Consider the following 22,424-nt stretch of genomic DNA (forward strand, 5'->3'; position numbering starts at 1 on the left):
ATAGACTGTACTTATCAGCCAGTGCATCTACCATCTGCTTGTAAATTTCTCCACTAGCTTTTCAACTCTTGCAAACCCTTTGCTGGAGAAGTTTGTGAACATTCAGCTGGAGTGTGCAATATTTTTGTGGAGTGAGAAGTTATGACTGGAAACCTCATAGCTGAAGGTGCATCTCAGCCGTTTAGAGGGGATTAGATAAAATAGTGCACCCCTTACCCACAGGATTATTTTCATTTCGGGGGCAGATAAGGGATAAAAAGATGAAAAAGTTTAGAAGCTGAGCCGCCAGCTGACTTGGCACCAACAAATGAGGAAGGAGAAGGAGATGTCCCAGTCTAACCCTAAAATGTAGGGCTAGACTGGAACATCTCCATTGGAGATGGCCATGACTGGGACATGGCCATTTTTAATGTCCCAGTAAAGTCAGACAGGCGTCATTCAGTCCTAAAATGTAGGACTGAATGACGCCTGTCTGACTTTACTGGGACATTAAAAATGGCCATGATGAAAGCTGCAAACAAGAAACAGCTGAGCAGAGAGAAAAGTAACACAAGAGCTACCAGCCTTTACACTGAAGATGGCACCTGATGATCTGTTTTTTTACCTGGAGATATTTATTTATTACATTTGTATCCCACATTTTCCCACCTAATTGCAGGCTCAATGTGGCTTACATAGTACATATTCATCCCTCCCCAATACACACACACAAACTCACTGCACCCTCTACCCCCAGGCTCCTACATGAAGGACAACTGCAGAGAATGTGGTAAAAGCAGTTAGCTTAGTAGGGTTTAAAAAAGGTTTGGACAGCTTCCTAAAGGAAGAGTCCATAGATAATTATTAAAATGACTTGGGGAAACTCCACTGCTTATTTCTCGGATAAGCAGCATAAAATATATTGAACTCTTTTGGGATTTTGACAGGTATTTGTGACCCGGATTGGCCACTGTTGGAAACAGGATGCTGTGCTTGATGGACCTTCGGTCTGTCCCAGAATGGCAATAGTTATGTACTCATGCATTTCCTTAAGGAGTAAAAAGCACCACTGTTTTACCCAAGACAGCAAGCTTTGAATGGCAGGGGTCTTACCACCAGGCAATTCATCTTGTGCAGAGCTGTATACATCGACGGAGTTTCTGATATAGCGCTGCACATTCTCACCACAAACTGAACCAGCAAGCGAAGACCCCCTGACCCCAAACCAGCCTTACTCTTTAACAACAACAAGTCCGGGTCTCTTATCAGATTTCGGTTTCTCAACGTGGCCCCCATCCTCCTGCTATCTCAACTGGGGTGAATTGTAGACTTTGTGAGCAGCTTAAAAAGAAACCACCATTCTCCGAACAGAACAAGTGGACCCATTGCTGGGAAAACTATGCATTAATTCCAAAGCATTCATATGAAAATTATAGCCATGCAAAGGTTGAAAAATTAACATTTCATCAGCGCTGTGGCTTTCTTCTCCTCACAATAAGTCGTCTGTATCCATGCATTTGTATATGTGTGTGTACGTCGCCCGCTTGCGCTCTCTCTCTCTGCCTTCTTTTAATATCCGTTAAAAACGTGCTTATAGTAATTGGATTTAATGAGTTTTACTTGTGCTTTGAAGTTTTAATGTCAGAGAACAGAAAAAGGTACTGTAAAAACTAGCAGAGCTTTTGTGAGACATGCAGCATTGAAACCTTGATTGTTCTGGGGGCCTCTTAAGAAGGTCGAAAATTACAGGGCATCACCAAGGTGCACCGTGGCATCAATCGAAGGAAAAGCCTCACACAATCTCCCTTGTTCAATAGCAGCAAGGATGTGCTGGTGGGAAGCAGACCCCGGCCAGAGAAGTCTTTTGTGCCAGAGATATGCTGTCATGGGTTGAAGATTAACAGGTCTTCCCCTCTTCCCTCCCCCCACCCCCGTATCCAAGTTTTACACTGTCTGGAAATCAGATGCGCTCCAAGGAAACCGAAGCCAAATACAGTAAGGGGCTTTTTTTTTACTAAGCGTAATGAAAGTTTGCATTTACTGCACGTTAAATGCAAAAATTAATGCACATGAAAAGCCAAACCCAAGGCATGGACTTACCAACGGATCATAAGCTTGTAGAAAACACCTAACATGTGAGGGTTTAGGTGCCTGCAATCCTTTCATATCCCTATAATTTTGTGTGAGTGTTTTAATATGTGTATGTCATTAGTCATTTTAATAGAGACAGATAGATGGATATAATTTTATTTACACTGGAGACTTCTTAAATAAATGGCCTTGCAATTCGGTAAATGCATTCATTTAGCAGATTTACAATACTTATTAGATGAAGTAAATGGGAATTGGAAGGGCTGTGCATTTTGCAAGCTGAAGAATTCCACTGTTCATTGCGAGAAGGTTTTGCACCATTCAAAGATCTGAGAAACGGGTGGGGAAGAACCACTCAGATAAAAGCTCCCAAATTTTAAATACAATGTCCCCTTCCAGGTTTACACAGAAAATGCATTAAGGGGTCCTTTTACTAAGGTGCCCTGAAAAATGGCTTGCGGTAGTGTAGGCGTGGGTTTTGGGCGCACACCGATCCATTTTTCAGCAGGCCTGTGAAAAAGGCCTTTTTTTTGTCGAAAATGGGCATGTGGCAAAAATCAAAATTGCCGCGTGTCCATATTGGGTTTGAGACTTTACCGTCAGCCATTGACGTACTGGTAAAGAATCCGGGCGGTAATGACCTACGCGTGTCAAAAGCCAGTTGGCGCGTGTCCGAAAATAATAAATATTTTTTAAAGACGCGCGTATCAGATGCACGCCAAAAATGAAATTACCACAAGAGCCACGCAGTAGTGGGATGGTAACTCCATTTTGGCGCGTATTGGACGCGCGTAGACGCTTACGCGTCTCAGGGGGAATCCAAATTCCTTTTCTAAACATCTTGAGAGTCTCCTGTAGAGAACTGGAGTACCGTCAGATAAGGAAGAAGTGAGCACACCAGGCCCCAAACTGCAGCAAAAAAAAAAAACTAGAATTGAAACCTGCGCATTAGGGAAGAGACATAGCCAGGCCTAGATTGAGAAACAGCAGGACAGGCCACTGCCTAGGGTGGCAACGTTTAGACAACACTGAATACCTGGACCAGACAGAAGCCTGATTCTATTTGCTTTAGGCCATGCTCTGTAATATCTGAGGAAGAAACTCTCCCTCCCCACCACTCTCCAGTCCTGCCAAGAGGCACGAACATCTTAAATCCGGTCCTGGGTGCAGCCCTTTGCAAATTCCTGATGTACATAAGTATTGCCACACTGGGACAGACCAAAGGTCCATCGAGCCCAGCATCCTGTTTCCAACAGTGGCCAATCCGGGTCACAAATACCTGGCAAGATCCCGAAAAAGTTCAATACATTTTATGCTGCTTATCCCAGAAATAAGCAGTGGATTTTCCCCAAGTCAATTTAATAAAGGTCTATGGACTTTTCCTTTAGGAAGCTGTCCAGACCTTTTTTAAACCCTGCTAAGCTACATTCTCTGGCAACTAATTCCAGAGTTTAATTACACGTTGAGTGAAGAAACATTTTCTCCGAGTCATATTAAATTTAATATTTTATAGCTTCGTCGCATGCCCCTAGTCCTAGTATTTTTGGAAAGAGTAAGCAAACGATTCACGTCTATCTGTTCCACTCCGCTCATGGACAGGTGAAGGCTTCCACTCAAACACAAGTCTGGGTAACACAGCGCTAGCTGGTTAACAGTATAATCTACATGTGCCCCTTCTATCATTCAATGTGCTGTGAACCGGCTTCTCTTCCTGCTGGATAGGACCCAGTGGGCTTTTGCCTTGGAAAGCTTCTCCCTCAGTAAATCTGTTGGTGAATTTGTGTCACTTTTCTTGTGGAAGGTTAAACTCCCTGCAGTCTTCTTGGAATGTAGCAAAAGCTATTCTCTTTTCCAAAGTACATTGCTGAGAGTGTTAAACGTGGGTTGTACCAAGCTGCAATGCACTGCCCTCCTGGCTAAGCTCAATTATAGGCAGACACCTGCAAAATGCTGCTTTTAGCAGCCATCTGTAAATCCTGCTCTTGAAGAGAACAGATGCCTTTTTCCAAATTAACATCACTTGGTATTAATTAGGAGTCTATCACCAATGACAATGATATGCAATTATAACACTAGATACTCTACTCCGTTCTACACTCATATCTGATAAAATGAGTTTAACCTCTGCACACAACACATCACCTGCTTTCACTAAAATCAACTCTCTCTACTAGAAGTTATGTTCTTTGTCTACCTGGGAATTTATTTCCCTTTCTCATATCAATTATACACCACAGGTGCCACAAGTATTGAGAGGGCCTTTTACTAAGGTGCGCTGAAAAGTGGCCTGTGCTGGTGTAGACGCACATACTGGGACGCGCGCAGGTCCATTTTTCAGCACACCCGCAAAAAAAGGCCTTTTTTGAGGGTCTGAAAATAGACGTGTGGCAAAATAAAAATTGGCACGCGTCCATTTTGGCCCCGAGACCTTACTGCCACCCACTGACCTAGCGGTAAAGTCTCATGTGTTACTCGGGCAGTAATGGTCTACGTGCGTACAACGCTGATTACTGCCCGGTTAGTGGCGTGCGCCGGAAATTTCCCGGCACGCTTAGTAGACACGAGTAAGAAATTAAATTATCGCCCGGGCCACGCGGTAGCCGGGCGGTAGTTCAAAATTGACATGCGTAGGCGCCTACGCGGCTTAGTAAAATGGCCCCTGAGAACGCCCTTCACTGTGTCCAGGGAGGGGTAATTTGTGCTGCGTATCATGCCAATGGCTACCATAAATGTAGAAAGCTAGGCATGCGTCTTACAGTATTCCATAAAGTGTGCATGTCAGTGGGACACACATCCCTGTCCTGTCCAACTCCACCCATATGTACACCACCCTCACAGATGCATGCGATGCCGCTTAGCCACTCCCTTTTAATTGGGCAGGTATACACGTAAGTGCCAATTAAGGTGCCATTCACACGCGCATGCGGCGTCAAACCGCTGGCGCACAGATATGGAATTAGACTTTTATGGGCAAATTTAGGTGCCGGAAAAAATCAGCACTAAGCGATATGCCGAGTGTCCTTTGTTGAATACAGAGGCGTAGCCAAACTTCGGCAGGAGGGAGGGTCCAGAGCCCGAGGTCAGGGGGGCACATTTTAGCCCCCCCCCCCCCCCCCCCGCCGCCACCACCTTGACCCCCCCCCCCCCCCCCGCCAATGGCCCTCTCGACCCCCCCTCCCGCCGTCAACCCTCCCCCGCCATCACTGTCGCCTACCTTTGCTGGCGAGAGACCCCAACTCCCACCAGCCAAGGTCCTCTTCTTCCTTCGTTCTGTTTTTGACATCTTGCACATTGTACGTGCAGGACGTCAGACTCAGAAACAGAACTAAAGAAGAAGAGGACCTCAGCTGGCGGGGGTTGGGGTCCCCCGCCAGCAAAGGTAGGCAACGGTGGGTTGGCGGCAGGAGGGGGGGTCAAGAGGGTCATCGGGCAGGGGGGTCCAGGGCCAAATCTACGGGGGCCCAGGTCCCCATGGCCCCACGTAGCTACGCCCCTGGTTGAATATGCTTAGAGCAGACAGATCCCCTGCTGAAACTTCGGTGTAAATGATGGCGTGCAAGTTGGACATGCAACCCAGGTATTCTATAAGAATGCACCTAAATAACTGGGATGTCCATGACCCTCCTGTGGCCATGCCTCCTCTGGGTTGCACATGAGACGCTTTGAATAGCGCTTTGGAAAATGTGCGTGCAAATCCAAATTAGTACTAATCAACTTTGGTTGTTGGCCCCCATTACGTGTGCATCTGAGCTCTTGTGCCCACATTTGTATGAAATCAGGGGAACAGCGTCTGGATACTCTGCCCTCACTACGTGGCCTGGATGAATCGGGTCGGCAAGATCAGTTGATTCAAACTGAAATTTTCCCCACCACCCCAAAAAAGCTCTTCCTGTTTTTGTTTCCAATCTAAACTGCCTTGTCTTTACTTTCAGTTGGGAATAAAAGTCCATTTGACTCCTTATTCTCCTCCTCCTTCACTATTTTGACCCATGACGTTCTTTTCCCAGTTTTAATTTTGTTTAGTTAATGTAAACCGCTTTCCTGTATACCTACAAAGGGCAGTATGTATTAAGTAAACTGTTTATATTTATTAAACAATATACTACCAATTAAAAACACAGCAGGATCTTAGCAGCGTACATTAAAAAAATTGTAAATAAAATAAAACATAAACCATTCTCAGTTTTCTCCAAGTTCTCTGTGATGTGTGTCATTGATGCATTCCATCACCGTACCTATTAACGACATTTATACTCAAGAAATCACCCAGTCACCTCGTAGAATCATACAATGAGGACATGTTCTGTAACCCTGCTTAAGAAGATGATTCTAGAGCATATTTCTTCCTGAAATTCACAGCCCACAAGAGAAAACGCATTGGTTGTGATCTTTGTATTAATGCAAAGACCAGGCCGATCCCTCCACTACTTAACATACACACCTCGGGAATCTTTCGCTCTGTCCCCTTTCAGGCGAGACTGAAAACGTATCTATTTTCTTGAGATTTTAATTACACAGTCTGTTTTAATACTGTTAGTTTTGTAATCATCTTATATTGATTTTATGCTGCTGGGTTATTTAATTCTGAATGCATAAGGCCTAAAGGGCCAAAAATGGTAATTACTGCAGTAGCATTTTTTAATAATTAAAATAAAATAATCTAAGCACCCAACTAACAAAACAGCTCTTCCCTAGAATCAAATTAAGTTTCTTTGGTTATAACTTCAAACCATGTCATCTTGTCTTTTCTTTGCTGCCAAAGGTGAACAAAGTTTGAATGACCAAGATATTCACTTCTGAAGTACTTAACAGACTTAGTTGAGTTAGTGAGGAGCTAGTTAAACTAAAAATAGGCAAAGCGACAGGACCTGATGGGATACATCCGAGGGTACTCAAGGAACTCAGAGACGTTCTGGCGGCTCCACTGTTGGACCTCTTCAATGCTTCTTTAGAGTCTGGAGTGGCCCTGGAGGACTGGAAAAGGGCAGATGTGGTCCCTCTGCACAAGAGCGTAAGGAAGAGTTTGGGAATTACAAGCATGTCGGCCTGAACTCAGTAGTGAGTAAACTAATGGAAATGCTTCTAAAGCAGAGGACTGTGAGGTTTCTAGAACTGAATGGACTACAGGGCCCAAGGCAGAACGGTTTCACTAGAGGCAGGTCTTGTCAAACAAATCCGATTGATTTCTTAGACTGGGTGACCAAAAAGTTGATCCATGATAAAGCTCACCAAAATATCCAATAGCTCTGTGTGTACATCCTGTTCTGGTTTACAAGAGGAAAAGCCTCAAACGCTAAGGAAAGCTTCTTTGTTAGTCACCCAACATAAGGGAGTAACCTTTCATTCATCATAGGCTGAAAAACCTCGTTATAAGTAGTCTTACACTTGAACCTGATTGGTATCTTAAAGGTTCTAAGGTACAGAATGCACTTATCTCAACAGCTGTAGTCGGAATTCACCGGTCCCTTTGACTCCTTCTTCTGATTCGATATTTAGAGTGAGCAAACAGTTGGCATGGGAGGGGTGCTAGATATGGTGTACCTGGATTTTAGCAAAGCCTTTGACACGATTCTGCACAAGTGACTGAAAAATAAACTGAATGCCTTTGATACGGGCACTAAAGGACTGACAGGGTTAAAAACTGGTTAAATGGAAGGAGACAGTGGTAAATGGAGCTTGCTTTGAGGAAAAGGATGTTATCAGTGGTGTGCCACAGGGATCAGTCCTTGAGCCGGCTCTTTTGTGAGTGATATTGCAGACAGACTGTTAAGGTTTGTCTCTTTGTGGATGACACCAAACTCTGTAATAGGGTGGACAACCTGGAGGGTGTGGATAGCATGAGGAGAGATGTAGCAATGTACTCCACTTGATTAACTGCAGATCATTTTGTTTTGTAAACCACTTAGACACGTATGTTCAGGACCAAGCAATATATCAAGTGTTATGAAATAAATAAAATATTGTAGATGGTTGATTTCAAGGGAAATTTCTGACCGAGTGCATCACAGGACACTACGTATGTCTGGGGACTACCTATGAGGCTATCATTCAATTTGTTGCCATCACATGAATCTTGCCTGTCTATGCTGAGATACAGGGATGCAAGTTAGCCAAAAGTAATATTCTTTCAGAGCTAAATTAAGCTAAAATGTTCTTCATTTTTCCCTACCACACCATGTTCCCAGGCTAAGGTCAATGTTGCCTAGCAACTCATGCCATAACCAGGGTCACAGTTCAGCCATTAGCAAACCTCATCAAAGTCTAGTGGCCCAGTCTGGCAGGATGTGGTCACAAACTACCCAACAGAACGTGGCGTTGTAGTGCTGTAACAAAATGCACCATTCTTTGTCATCCTCTGCATAATTTTTCTCCAAAAGCTAGATCAGAATTCATTAACTACTTTCTATTCGGGTTAGAGAGAGTCCAAAAGAAAAATATTACTAGCATGCAAGCCAACCGCTGCTCTTAGCAACCCATGTGGCTCAGCAAATAATGACCTCTTGACCCATCCAGTCTGCCTACTGCTTCATCCAACTGTGTAGTCAGAAACTATTCAACCTTGAGTCGTTCTCAGTTGTGAGGCCAATCACACAAACAAGAGGAGGTTGGCATGATACAAGGCCTTTTACAGCTTAGATTATAGCGGCTGAACCAAAAAATGTCACTCGGGATTCTGAAGGCAGATCTTCCAACCCTGTGGGAAGATAGATGGAACTTTCTCGGTCTGCCTTTCCGTAGATGGGGCAGTTAGATGGACACGACAGACTCTTGGCTTCACTTAAACCCACCGTGCTTGTCCTGAAAGACAAGTAAGGTCCAGGATAGCATGTACTTGTTTCCGTGACATCACAGATCAATAACTCCAAATACACATTTTTTAATATCTTCATCATCTTCCACTATCTATGTAACAGACAGAAGGGGGGGGAGGCTCTCACCAGAAAACCAGAGTGCACTGAACAACACTAATAAAATCTGTAACACAAATGAAAACCTGTAAATAGGATTTGTAATTGGGTTTGGGTTTTCTAAACTCTGTATATAAAAATCTTATGTCCTTTGGCATGTAGCAAAAGTGAGATTCTAGTTTCATTAAAAGGGACATGGATTTAACCAATGCACAGGGGTCAATGCTCAGTGCTGTGCTGGAAGTCTCAGTGCTGGGATAGTTTCATTTTCAGTGGACATGAACATGTAAGTTACATGTGTACTTCAGAATAGATTTATATGAGCGGGGAAATGAGCGTCAAAGGAGCATTCTGGGGACGGGGCTCATTCTAGTTATATTTTATACAGTGCGTTTTTTTCTAACAAAAAAGGTGCCGGTACTCAAATGTCAGCCACCTTTCAGGGGGTGGGGTGATCACTGAGGGACACACCCCACAATAGCCAGGTCCCCTGCAACCAGTCACAGAATCTATGACAAGGCAGAATTGGTGTGTAGAGCCTGAGCTCTATCATTAAAACTTGGGGACCATGGGTTAATTTTAGCAGCAATGAAAAAGGTTGCCAGTACTCAGTACCCCCAAGTACCCCCTCAAAAAAAAGCCCTGATTTTATATGTGTAGGTATCAATACTGGGTACTCGTACATCTATCCCCCTCATTTTCTAATCTTGTGTCCCAATTTTGCATTTACAATGCAAAACTGCGCATACAGGTCACAGAATACCTACGGTTACACACATAACTTAATTGACAAATTAGCTGCTAATTGGCACCAGCAACCACATGTAGAATACTGTGTCACAAACTAAAATCCATCCAACCTGCATTGTATACTTGGGGCAAACAGCTGAATGTCACTGAAATCCTGGTTGAAAATCAGCCCAATAATATCCCAATGTCTCGTTCTAATGATTTTTTAAAAAATATGATTATGTTTATTAAAATTTGCTATACTGCCCTATCTGAACAAACAGGTCAGGGTGATTGAGAAACTAAAAACAATGCAAAAACAACACATTTTAAAACAGACAGAAAAAAAAAGAATTTCATTGAGTCAGGAAAGGTAAACATACAACGTACAAAACCTTAAATAATAGTTCATTATGGAAAAACCCTAGTCAAGAAATAAATTTCTGATCTGTCCATATTTTCTGTTGTGCTATTCTATATAAGTTTATCTAACAACTTTGCTTAAATTAGTTTGCTCTATATATTTCATTCATTGTGATACTTGTTTATTTCTGTTGTGTATTTGCTTCGATTTTATAAATGTATATTTTGTTTATGTTTTCTGTAACTATCTGCACAAATGTTTTCCAGTTTTTTATTTTTTTGCTTTTACGATGTCTTTACTGCAATTTGCCATAAGCTAATACTGTAATAGCAGAAGAGAAATTCAATTACGAATAAACAAATTAATTTAATTAAATGGGTAGTCAACATTCACATGTACAAATAAAAAAATGCTAGATCTGTTTATTTTTTGGCAAAGGATCGTGTTGCTGATATTCAAGTATGGGTGTAATGTAAAATTGCTCCTCAGGACTTCTGTAGCCGGTAAAATATCTGTTCTATGACAATCACATGCCACTAAATTCTAACCGGTCAATATTTGGCTGGTGGCAGTTATTTTTTTTAATGGTGACGGCCGCCAGCTGAATTAGGCCCCAGTATTAAGGGGTGGAAAATGGAGAGGCAAGTGGAGGGGTCCAGGAGGGGGTAGGCTATTGTTGGGTGGGGCTCAGGGTAGTACACTCTTGATCGGGGGGTGGGGAGAGGGGGTATTCTTGTTTGGTGGTGTCAGAAGGGGGCCAGTGCTCTTGAGGGAGGAGGGGGTCAGTGCCAAAAGGAGCGGCAGCAGCAGGATTTGAACTCTGGTTTCCCTGGTTGTTAACACACTGATCAATTATGCTACTCTGTCAATTTCTGTGGGACAGCATTACATAAGTATTGCCATACTGGGAAAGACCAAAGGTCCATCAAGCCCAGCATCCTGTTTCCAACAGTGGCCAATCCAGGTCACAAATACCTGGCAAGATCCCAACAAAATACAAAACATTTTATACTGCTTATCCCAGAAATAGTGGATTTTCCCCAAGTCCATTTAATAATGGTCTATGGACTTTTCCCTTAGGAAGCCGTCCAAACATTTTTTTTAAACTCTGCTAAGCTAACCGCCTTTACCACATTCTCTGGCAACGAATTCCAGAGTTTAATTACACGTCGAGTGAAGAAACATTTTCTCTGATTCATTTAAATTTACTACATTGTAGCTTCATCGCATGCCCCCTAGTCCTAGTATTTTTGGAAAGCGTGAACAGATGCTTCACATCTACCCGTTCAACTCCACTCATTATTTTACAGACCTCTATCATATCTCCCCCTCAGAGGTCTATAAAATAATGAGTTGATTTGAACGGGTAGATGTGAAGCGTCTGTGTACTCAATGACTCAATTTCATGCCCATCCATAGTGAATCTCCTCAGGTGTCAGAGCTTCACCAGTATCTCACTGGCAAAAACCTGCAAGGGATCTAGGGGCAGGCAGGGTTGCAGCAGAAGCCCCAAAACGAAGAGGAAAAGAACTGTTAAATTCCGGAATGATCTTTGTTCACTTCAGGGAGTGCTGCAACCTGAAGCTCAAAATTATCGGACAGGAGGAGATTCCAGAAAGCAGCAATCCATACCCGAGTCCCATTACGGTATTGCACAGAAATGAACAAGCAGATCAAAGGGACAAGGGACCAGGACAGGGAGCCTATGAGAGAAAATCTGCTTCCCTAGGAGGGGAATGTGAACAGGACAGCAGGCATCCAGTATCAACACATCTGCGTCCTACGCTCTCGCTCTGTTCTCATGCGCACATGGCTCCCTTCTCATCAACGAGCGGGTGGAAGTTTCAACAGAGAGGTCAACGAAGGGGAGGGCACTTATTAAATGTAGGATGCCATAGAAAGACCCTGAAATGCTATAAGCGCAAACAGGGTCCCTGTAATCCCAGCGAGCGGAAGGGCAGGGGGCAGAGAGGATGGTAGCGGAGGTGGGTAGGTAACAGCAAAGCAGGAACAAGACAATTGTGCATAACCAATTTATATTCTGTCAAACAGAAGTGTACAAAGGAGCCCTGCTGAGCAGAGCAGAAAAGAGTAGCCTTCAGCAAGCATTTTTCCTATATGCCAGTCCCAAAGGCACAGAGCTGCGCAGAAACAGCAACAAAAGGAAAACTTCATTACCTACAAATTTCAAAACGGAGAATCTCGGAGGAAAGGAATAAGACATTTAGAGGAGCAGGAGTGGGTAGGTACGTACACTGCTACCCAAGTTCACTGCCGCTGCCTGTCTGCCACAGAGTTGAGAAGAAACAGGTGCAATTTGGAGTGAGGGAGCTGCAGGGGCTTGGGGGGGGGGGGGGTCAGTTTTTAAGTGGAGTTTTGTTTTCAACTACTCCAGTTGACACCGGCACCCACTGAATCCTCTGAGAAGGTGGGGGAGGGAAGGTCACAACATGGCAGGACTTATGAACTCCTCGCTGACCAGTGCGAGGCTGCAGACCTTTAGCGGGAGATCTCTGCATACTGTTACAAGCAGGGGCATAGCTACGTGGGGCCACGGGGGCGTGGGCCCCCCATAGATTTGGTCCTGGCCCCCCCGGCGCCAACCACTTCGACCCCCCCTCCTGCCGCCAACCCTCCCCTGCTGCCGCCATCGCGTACCTTTGCTGGCGGGGGTGCGGCCGCATTGCTGATCTGCAAGGCTTCTGTTTCTGTGAGTCTGACGTCCTGCACATACTCACAGAAACAGAAGCCTTGCAGATCAGCAACGCAGCTGCGCCAGAGAAGAGGACTTCGGCCAGCGGGGGTTGGGGACCCCCGCCAGCAAAGGTACCCAACGGTGGCGGCGGGGGAGGGTTGGTGGCGGAGGGGGGGGGTAAAAAATTGAGGGGGGGTCAAAAATGGTGTGGGTGGCGGCGGCGCCAGAGGGGGCTAAAATGTGCCCCTCACCTCGGGCTCTGGACCCCCCTACCGCCAAAGTCTGGCTACGCCCCTGGTTACAAGGCAAGGAAAGAACAGCAGTGGACTGAGGGTTATTTTGAAATGGGTATTATTTAGCAAGAGGGAGTGGGAGGAGGGGTCCCTCATGGCAGCAAGTAACCATACCACATGTACTGGTTAAAATTATAAATATGCAGAGTTTTGGCCTCCTCGGGAGCACAACTGAATTCTACAAAGGCTGGGAAAAGCAGAGGTTATTTGAAGGCTACTCAAAGCTCACAATAATCATCTTAAGTACCGTAACAGATGTCTGAATTGCTTGGTACTGTGAGCTCATTTCTAACCACATTCTGCTCCTTTGATCACTCCCTTTTCCCAGAAGATCAGGGGTTCATTTTCCTAATCAATTTTCTGGAGTCCACAAAACAAAGGCAGCACCTTCAACACGTTCCTCTCTACCTAGCTTAGCAAACCCTTCTGAGCTGTCCTCCGGTTTAGGGCTGCTGCTTCTGCCTGTCAGTGAAAATGCAAAGGCGCATGGACGTGTTAAGAACAAAGCCCACGTCACACATATATACAATCAGAAGGGGCAACGACTGGCACAGAACTTCATCCTATAATGGTAACACACACTGTGTTTAGCAACTGCCAGTTCATTTATAGTGGTGGAAAACATCTCTTCTCAAAAAGCTTCCCCAGCTACGTTCAGTTTTCTTAGCTAATGATGCTCTCTGTGACGATAGCCCAAAAAGACAGAGTTAAGGGCCGTTCATCAGCAGACATAAGATCCCTTTCTCCCAATCCTTTCCCGACCCACCCTCCAGCATTAGAACAGACCTATCTGCAGAGTACTGGGAGAGTGGTAGGGCAGATGTTATTGCAGCTGGAGACATACTCGGCTAAATGTACTGCCCAGTAAGCCACAAGACCTCTAATCGGACATCATTCTCAGGTTCCTGCTGGGACATCATGAACGTACCACAATTCCCATGGTGTAATAACCTAGCAGCATTTCAAAGCTATTTCACGGGACACTTCTGAACTGTATGGCAGAAGCACATCAAAGTGTCGCAACACCATAAAATCAAACCGCATGAGGGCGGAGGGGGTAAGTCTTGTTTCTCTGCAGAACAAAGTGAAAAGGTGTCTTTCAAGCGTTAAAATAAGGGACTCTCCCTCTAATCAAAGGAAGGCCATCCAGCCTACCAAAGAGAAGTTCTGGAGAAAGTGGAATTCTTTGAGGACCACCATGACATCTTGTTTGGGACCAGCAGAATTATCCAGCAGTGTTCATGTATCTGGAGACCACAGAGGTCATGTCTGCAGATGTTGAAGGAGACATGGGATACTTCTACTGGTGGTCTCATGAAAGAATCACAACAGACATAGGAACCTTTTACTTGATGGGTCCTTCACTTACAATGGAATCCTGCTTGCAGCCCCAAACCCAGTATTCCATTACAGTAGTCCACAGCAGTGACAAAACCAGCAAACTCATTCACTCCACCAGCCTATCACAGATAGATCCAGTCAGAAGGTGAAAAAAGTAGAACTTACGATTGATGGACGCTGCAGTTGTAGAAAACAAAGTCCACGCTTGCAAACTTCTTCCCTGTTTCTTTGGATTTCAGGTAGAGTTTCACCACTCGCTTATCCCCTGAAATTAACAACAGAAACACAGGCTGTAAAGCAGCCACACTCGGAGGTCAATTAGGTAAAAATTAAGAACTAAAGACTTCTCAGCTCACTCCAATCATCACAGCACTTTGATTTGATGTATACAAGAAGGTGGGAAGGGGGAGCATGAACAGAAAGGCTGAGGTAGAGGCTATGATCATGGCAGAACTCATGAAGAAAGCTGCAACCTGGTTTCTTGGCTACATGTGTATGTGAAGTGCAGGAGGAACAGGACATAAAAATGGGGACATTTGGCAGCTCTCTCTCCCCCATGAAATGATTAATGTTTGGTAAATTCATAGGAGATGAAAAATAGAAAAGAGGGAACCTGGGAGGCTCATCACAGCTAAATTCTGATTGGCTGAGCTGGTTTATAAGTTATAAGAGATTTGGAGATGTCAGGTCAACCAACAGGACCAAACTTTAACCATGAACCTCCACCCCCCATCTCTCCAAGTCATCTCTTCGCCCCACCCCCATTAGTTAATCCCTTCCCTCTCCCCACCTTTTCTGAAGACATGCTGCTGGCACTGTTTCCAGATCATCTCTTTGATTTAGTCCTGCACCATGTGGCTATCGGTGAGTATGAGCATGGTTTCGCAACTCCCACACTTTTCTCATCGTCTCAGTGCAGGAATTTGGGCGTCATGCAGCTCAAACTCACTGGGAGATGAGCAGTACAGGTGTAAAAAAAAAAACCTAAATGGATGTTCCAGAAGCCACACTGGCAGCAAATCTCCAGAGAAGGTGGAAGAACAGCTTGTATTAACAGAGAGAGTCAGGAAGCCATACTTAGGATTGATGAGCGCCTTCATCAGCTCCTGAACCTTCCACTGAAGAACACTGCACTAACCAGTCTGCCTTCCAGGATATCCACAATGAATATGCATGAGATAGATTTACTTCTTTGTGTGCAAATCTGTCTCCTCCGCAGTCATCATGGACATCCTACAAAGCCTAGGAGCACAGATGGTTGATAGAAACCCTACCTAGAAGGTAATCACCAAAACAACAAAGTAGAGATGGATTTCTTTGGTCTACCGCTACTTTGTGGTTTTGGTGACATCCTGCAAAACTTGCCAGTTTTGTTACTTCCAGGATATGGATGGGAAACACAGCATTAGTGCACTGCCCCACCTATTTTGGAAGAAAGTCTGTAGGTACTCCCCCAACTTTGCACCACTTTTTAAAAAGAAAATAAGGACACATTTTTGCTTTGAAAATTGCAACAGGAACTTCAATATCTGCACAACTATTTTGTGGATGTACTTCTCTTCATGAATAACAGCACACAGATGTGGCCAGCTGTTGTGCTCTTCCCCCAACCTAAACACATCTCCAGGAATGCTGTCTATAGACAGCTTTAAGTCCACTGTTATCCACTTTGGGGGAAGGGTATTTTCAGACACTTTTTATCCAGTAGGTCGCTTTGAAAATGCCCTGGATATGACTGGAACCAGTGATAATAGAGGTACCAAACTCCTGTGAATACAGGAGAGAAGGGAAGAGCAGCACAGCTCTTGCAGCTTCACTTTTAAACAGGATCCAGGCTTTGAAAACCCTCTTCCATACCCCAGGAAGATTCCTCACCCCCTGCCCAAGCCCTGAAACTAGGCCTCTCATATGTGCACTAAACCAACATTCAGTTCCTGAGATCTCATGCTTCAGGAATGTAGAGGTCACCAGGAAGTCCACAACATGGACTTCCTAACAGCCAGATGCATGCTCACACTGCTCACTGCTATTCCTTGGTCTCTCACATCCCTAGAAAAACAATGAAAGGTAGAAAGAGCCATGATCATTCTTGCCCATCAGCTTCTAGCTCTAGAGAACGCTGTATGAGTAGAAGAAGTCCAATAAAGAGCAGCAGAGAGAAAGACCAGTGATTCCAGGGGTATTAGTTCACCTTTTTTTATTGTTAAACTTAATTTTTTTTTTAAGGAAATAATTCCTTTGGAAGACCTTTCAGGCCAGGATCACTGACTTCAGTCAGAGACTGTCACCATCACTGTCAGAAGTGCAAAGTTTGAATAGACAAGTCCTTCTCTGCACTTGGCCTAGTGAATACAGTAAAAGGCTGAGATCCTGGGAAGTCAGTATTCAAATTCCACCAGTGCTTCCTGAGATGTTGGGTGAGTCACTTCACCCTCTGATGCCTCAGGCTAGATTTAAGGTGAGCCCCATTGTTTACAGCAGGGCCTATTTACCAACAGTCACATTAGTAAATTTAGCTCTTAGGCCATGATGCATCAACCATAGGTAAAAAACTCTAAAACATAAAAGTGCTTACCGAATTTGAAAAAACAAAGAATGCACCAAAAAAACAAGTCGCACATGTTCGGTGCGGTATTGTAAAGTACAATGCATTACAGATTCGTTAAACTGGTGTAATCTCCGTCGGTAATCGGCCCCTAAAGCATGCGCAGAGCAGCCAAGCGTTATGCTGGCTGCTCTGCGCATGCCACAAATGTAAAAAAAAAAACCAAAACACAAACACGTGGCTCCCCGCTTCCCTCTGTGAGTCTTCAGGACGTCTCTCCTTCCCTGAACTGGGCCCACCTCCGTCTGACGTAAGTAACCTACGTAGGTTACTTACGGTAGGTTACTTACGTCAGACGGGGGCGGGCCCAGCTCAGGGAAGAAGGAGAGACGTCCTGGAGAAGACTCGCGGTGATCAGATGTTCTTCTTGCCCGTGCAGCGCCTTCACACAGAGGTGAGAGGCGCTGCGCGGGCCCGGTAAGGTGGAGGGGGGGTCCGGTGGAGGGGGAGAGCGGTGGCGACGACCTCAGGGGGGGCGGGGCACGGGGGCAGAGGATGGCGGGAGGCGGAGCTGTGGGAGAAGGAGAAAGAAAGAGAGAGGAAGAGAGAGGAAGGGAGGGGGGCCGGGGCCGCTAAACTTTTGATTTTTGTTTTGATTTTTATTTAATACAGGGAGAAGCGGGGAGCAGTGGTGACCTCGGGGGGGGGGGGGGGAGACAAGGCCGTCCATACAGGATGCTCCTGACGAGCGCCTTTGCCCCTTCCCGATCCTTTTTTGATTTTGTTTTCATTTTCTATTTTATGTAGAGGGAAGCGGGGAGCCACGTGTTTGTGTTGTTTATCTCACTTTTGTTTTTAAACATGCCAGCTTGGATTTTTATGTTGCAGGGGGAAGCGGGGAGATAACAGCTCAGGCCTTAACGACAGCTCTGACCTCACGTTAAATTTATCACGGTAAATGATTCGGTGCAATCGTCGGTATGGTTAGTGCATCCCGAATTGTCCACATTTCAATGGTAGTTACTCGTTTGCATTCCGTTTTCGTTAGCTGTTAGCGTCGTCGGAAAATGGCCTTTAATGCATGCTACGGTTGAAAATTTCTTCGTTAAAGGGTCGTTAAGGTTTAGTGCATCTGGGCCTTTGTCTGTGAGACTTCTGAGGATAGTGAAATACCTACTGAATTTGGAAGTAAACTGCCTTTAGCAAAATCCTAACAAATAAACCAAGAAGTCCTGGGACCAGCAAGACATAACCACTGTAATAATATTCCATCAACTTAAATGAAAAGCAAGAGTTTTGTCAGGCTCTGCCCTGAACATGGCACCGAATGCCAAAGTCTAACTAAATACAGGATCTGAAAATTTCATCCCCAGCTGTTGTGTAAGAGGCAGAGGATAGTGAGATATTCAGATCCTTAGATAAGAGGGGATCCAGATGCATCACTCAGACTGTAACCAGTTCCACCATGCAGATTTTAGATGCCTCCATCCTGGAAATATTATTGAGTCAGAGAACACTGGATATTTTTTGATAATTCTGAACAGCCTTCATCCTTCTGATAATAATCAAATTATCCTTAACACATAGAACTTCAGAAAATTCCATTTACATAAGTATTGCCATACTGGGAAAGACCAAAGGTCCATCAAGCCCAGCATCCTGTTTCCAACAGTGGCCAATCCAGGTCACAAATACCTGGCAAGATCCCAAAAAAGTACAAAACATTTTATACTGCTTACCCCAGAAATAGTGGATTTTCCCCAAGTCCATTTAATAATGGTCAATGGATTTTTCCTTTAGGAAGCTGTCCAAACCTTTTTTAAACTCCGCTAAGCTAACCGCCTTTACCACATTCTCTGGCAACGAATTCAAGAGTTTAATTACACGTTAAGTGAAGACAAATTTTCTCTGATTCGTTTTAAAAATTTCTCCCACTTTTTGCTTCAGATTACCAAAACTAAAAGCTAGGGATGGAATATTTTTCCAGTGAATGTCACTTTGCTCTACAGCATCTAAATCTTTGCCTCCAAAGGTTTTGGCATTTGGGGTGCAAATTTTCCTTCCCTCATTGGAAGCATCACAACATTACCAAAGTTGTATATTGGCAGTCACCAATATGCATAAGATTCCAGTTCCTACGTGCAATATATCCAGCTACAAACGGTCATTCACAAAGGAAAAATATTCAACATTAAGGAATATTTCACGTGCTCATCTTCCAATGTGGTATATATCATTCAGTGTAAAAAAATGCGATGAAGGCTGCTACACTGGAGAAACAAGTCAGATGCTAAAGAAGAGATTTATTTTACATAGACACCATATGAAAAATGCTAGTACCAACCAGGATGTCACCTCTGTATGGCAGCACTTTACAAAACCAGAACACTGTACCAGTGATTTTATGGTAAGAATCCTAAAAGGGAACTTTAAAACAATACAGGAACCTATAACCTTTGAAGTCAGAATGATTAAATATTTTGACACCCACCAGACAGGACTTAACAAAGATCTGGGTTTTTTAGTCCATTATAAACCATAAAATTCTACTGCTTTGTCACCCTCCTATCTCCATGCATATCTCCCTGTCCCTCACCTATCCACCCTCATCCTGTTAGACTGTCACTGAAATGCTTTGATGTTTCACTTATATATACAGTCATCTACCAACATTTGCTTATTTCCGATCTGATGATGAAGGGCTACCTTGGAAAGCTAATCAAAAAAATGTATCAAGTTATGTCCAATAAAAAAGGTATAATCTTATTTTCTTTTCCATGTTTTATTTTGTTTTATTTCTATTGATTACCTTTAAAAGTGGGCTAACATGGCTACCATATCTCTCTACATGCAGCCAGAAAGTAGTTTAATTCAAGGGTGTCACCCAGGCTATGCACAGGGCATGACATGCTCAGAGCTGGAAAATCAACAGCCGAAAAGTTTTCACAGAGGCTTCCCATTAGCAGGTCAAAAGATTCAGCCAATTATACAAACAAATTAATAATTTAATACAGTGGTGTATATACCACCCTAACGGTAATGGAATTCAAACATGCATGGGATATGCATAAAAGAATCCTGTGCAGAAGGAATGGATCCTCAGAAGCTTAGCCGAAATTGGGTGGCGGAGCAGGTGGGGGGAAGCGGGGTTGGTGGTTGGGAGGCGAGGATAGTGGAGGGCAGACTTATACGGTCTGTGCCAGAGCCAGTGATGGGAGGTGGGAAGTACTGCTGGGCAGACTTGTACGGTCTGTGCCCTGAATAAGGCAGGTACAAATCAAGGTAAGGTATACACATACGAGTTTGTCTTGTTGGGCAGACTGGATGGACCGTGCAGGTCTTTTTCTGCCGTCATCTACTATGTTACTATGGAAGGGGGTGAGTAAAGAAGAGTTCCAGCCATCCACAAACTGCATCGATGGCAAATTTTTAGCTGAAGAGACCCAGGGCCAATGAGCCATGGAGCACAGCAGTGGTGTTTATCAGAACTGATACTGTAAGGCCCCGTGACAGTCGTACAACTTGCTGCTTATACAGACAGGAAACCCGTGTGAGGGCTCATCTCCAAGGCCTGTCAGTGCACGCTGGCTGAGAGGCCCATGCTGGAGTTTTTACATCTGAGGAAATAACCTGCCACAGGGCGTTCACGATGAGGAAATGTCTTGGGAGGAAGGCAAGCTGCCACAATCCCACCACTCCTGGACCTTCAAAGGGGACCTCGATACACACTCTCAGATTAGAAGGGGACGACCCCCACTGCTCTAAGGGCCCTCTACGAAAATTTTCTTAGGGGTCCAGAATTTGAACTTATATCACTGATGTAACACAAACATCTTTACCTAGAACCCCAATAGTTTATGGCAAATAAAAGACCAAAACGTCCAGCTACTCCATTCATGTTATCCCCCCATTAATTCTTGTAGCTTCAGTGATTAGGGCTGCAACAGTCACTAGTTTTTATGCATTAAAATTTACAGAGACATGAAGAGGATACAAATAGTTATAGCTCAGAGTTTTCTACATTTGTGGCCAGCTATGAAGAAGAAGCCACCCTTCATTGGGGTCGGTGTGCAATGTGACAACTGTATGACTTTGCAAAAAAATTTAACAGTGTGGACTCCATTCAAACCTTAGCTGTATATTAGCTGGATATAAAGGCTTTGCATGACTGAAATTTAAAGTAAATGATGCAACTGATCCAATCACAGTATGAAATATGCCATTACTTGGGCAGTACAAACAGAGTGAAATGTCTGAGCTTCTACACAAGTTTCTCAGGCTCACAGTTAAGCCTCAGAGTCAGAATCAATCTTTTCATAATAATCAGATGCAGCTCAGCCCAAATGGCAAACACCTGTGAGACAGCATTCCCTAAAAACTTACCCTGGCCCCTGGTGATGGGGATGACCTCTTTAGCAGATGGAGAGCTGCAGTAGATCCTTCCATCTCCAATTCGACCTTCTGACTCCGTGAAGTCCTCAAAGGAGCAGTTCACCCCAGCTGCAAGGTCAGGGATATTCCAAGCTTGCAAAACCAGCTGAAACGAGGAGCCAGGAGGAAGAGTATGAAAACAGTGCCAGAAGGCATGAAACCAAATACACCAAACCCCCTGAGGAAACAGAAGGGCCAACACCAAGCAAACAGCAGAATCCTGCTTCTTAGTATTTCTATGAGAAAAAATAATCCGGCCAGCGAGGTCACTAACCCCCTTCATTCGCCTCTGGAGTCTAATCAGCAGTGCAATGAGCCGAGCTGCCTAAATTCAGTTCTTGCTTCATTTCACACACAGACTCAGGTCAAATTTACTAGTTAGTTGGTGGTGTTCTCTCAGTAGCTGGAAAATACAAGATTCAGAATTTTTAAACCCTTCCACCTCTGGAAAACTAGTCGCTCTGGTTCCTTGGTTGCAGATAGGCCAATTTCCCTGAATCCACCTTTGGGGGAGATTTGTTTTTGTGGCTCTGCGTTGACTTAGAAGGATAAAGACAAGATTGAGATGGTCTGGACTCCCACCCACATCGACCTCTGCTTCTCTTATGTACTAAGTACTAAGCTGCAATATTTTATCAGAAAATAACACTTTTAGGGCAACTGTATAACTTGACACTAAGATGTAGATTTTTAGGGGGTTTGGACCAGTGGCGTACCAAGGGGGGGCGGTGGAGGCGGTCCGCCCCGTGTGCATGCCGCTGGGGGGGGGGGGGTGCCACGCGCCTGTCAGCTCTTCGTTTTCATGCTCCCTCTGCCTCAGAACAGGTTACTTCCTGTTCCAGGGCAGAGGGAGCATGGAAACGAAGAGCCGACAGGTGCGTGGCACCCCCCCCCCCCCCCGCCAGTGGTGTGCACCCGGGGGGAGGGGTTATTTCGCCGTGGGGGGCGCTGTTCCGGGGGGGGGGGCGCTGCACCCGGGGGGCTGGGCGCATCGGTGATCCGCCCCGGGTGTCAGCACCCCTAGGAACTCCACTGGTTTGGACAGTTA

The 22,424-nt window shown here is 44.7% G+C and overlaps 1 protein-coding gene across 2 annotated transcripts in view; it reads right to left on the reverse strand.

Moving 5' to 3' along the window:
- PLXNA1 (plexin A1) overlaps positions 1-22,424 on the reverse strand; it is a 551,734-nt gene that overhangs the window by 191,714 nt on the left and 337,596 nt on the right. For both annotated transcript variants that reach the window (XM_030205992.1, XM_030205991.1), the window contains exons 7-8: positions 21,329-21,482; positions 14,566-14,665 (exon numbers count right to left, since the gene is read on the reverse strand). In XM_030205992.1, coding sequence (XP_030061852.1) covers positions 14,566-14,665; positions 21,329-21,482 — 254 coding nt within the window. The remainder of the gene's footprint in view (positions 1-14,565; positions 14,666-21,328; positions 21,483-22,424) is intronic.

The sequence above is a fragment of the Microcaecilia unicolor genome, chromosome 6 (genome assembly GCF_901765095.1).
Source record: "Microcaecilia unicolor chromosome 6, aMicUni1.1, whole genome shotgun sequence".
Lineage (NCBI taxonomy): Eukaryota > Metazoa > Chordata > Amphibia > Gymnophiona > Siphonopidae > Microcaecilia > Microcaecilia unicolor.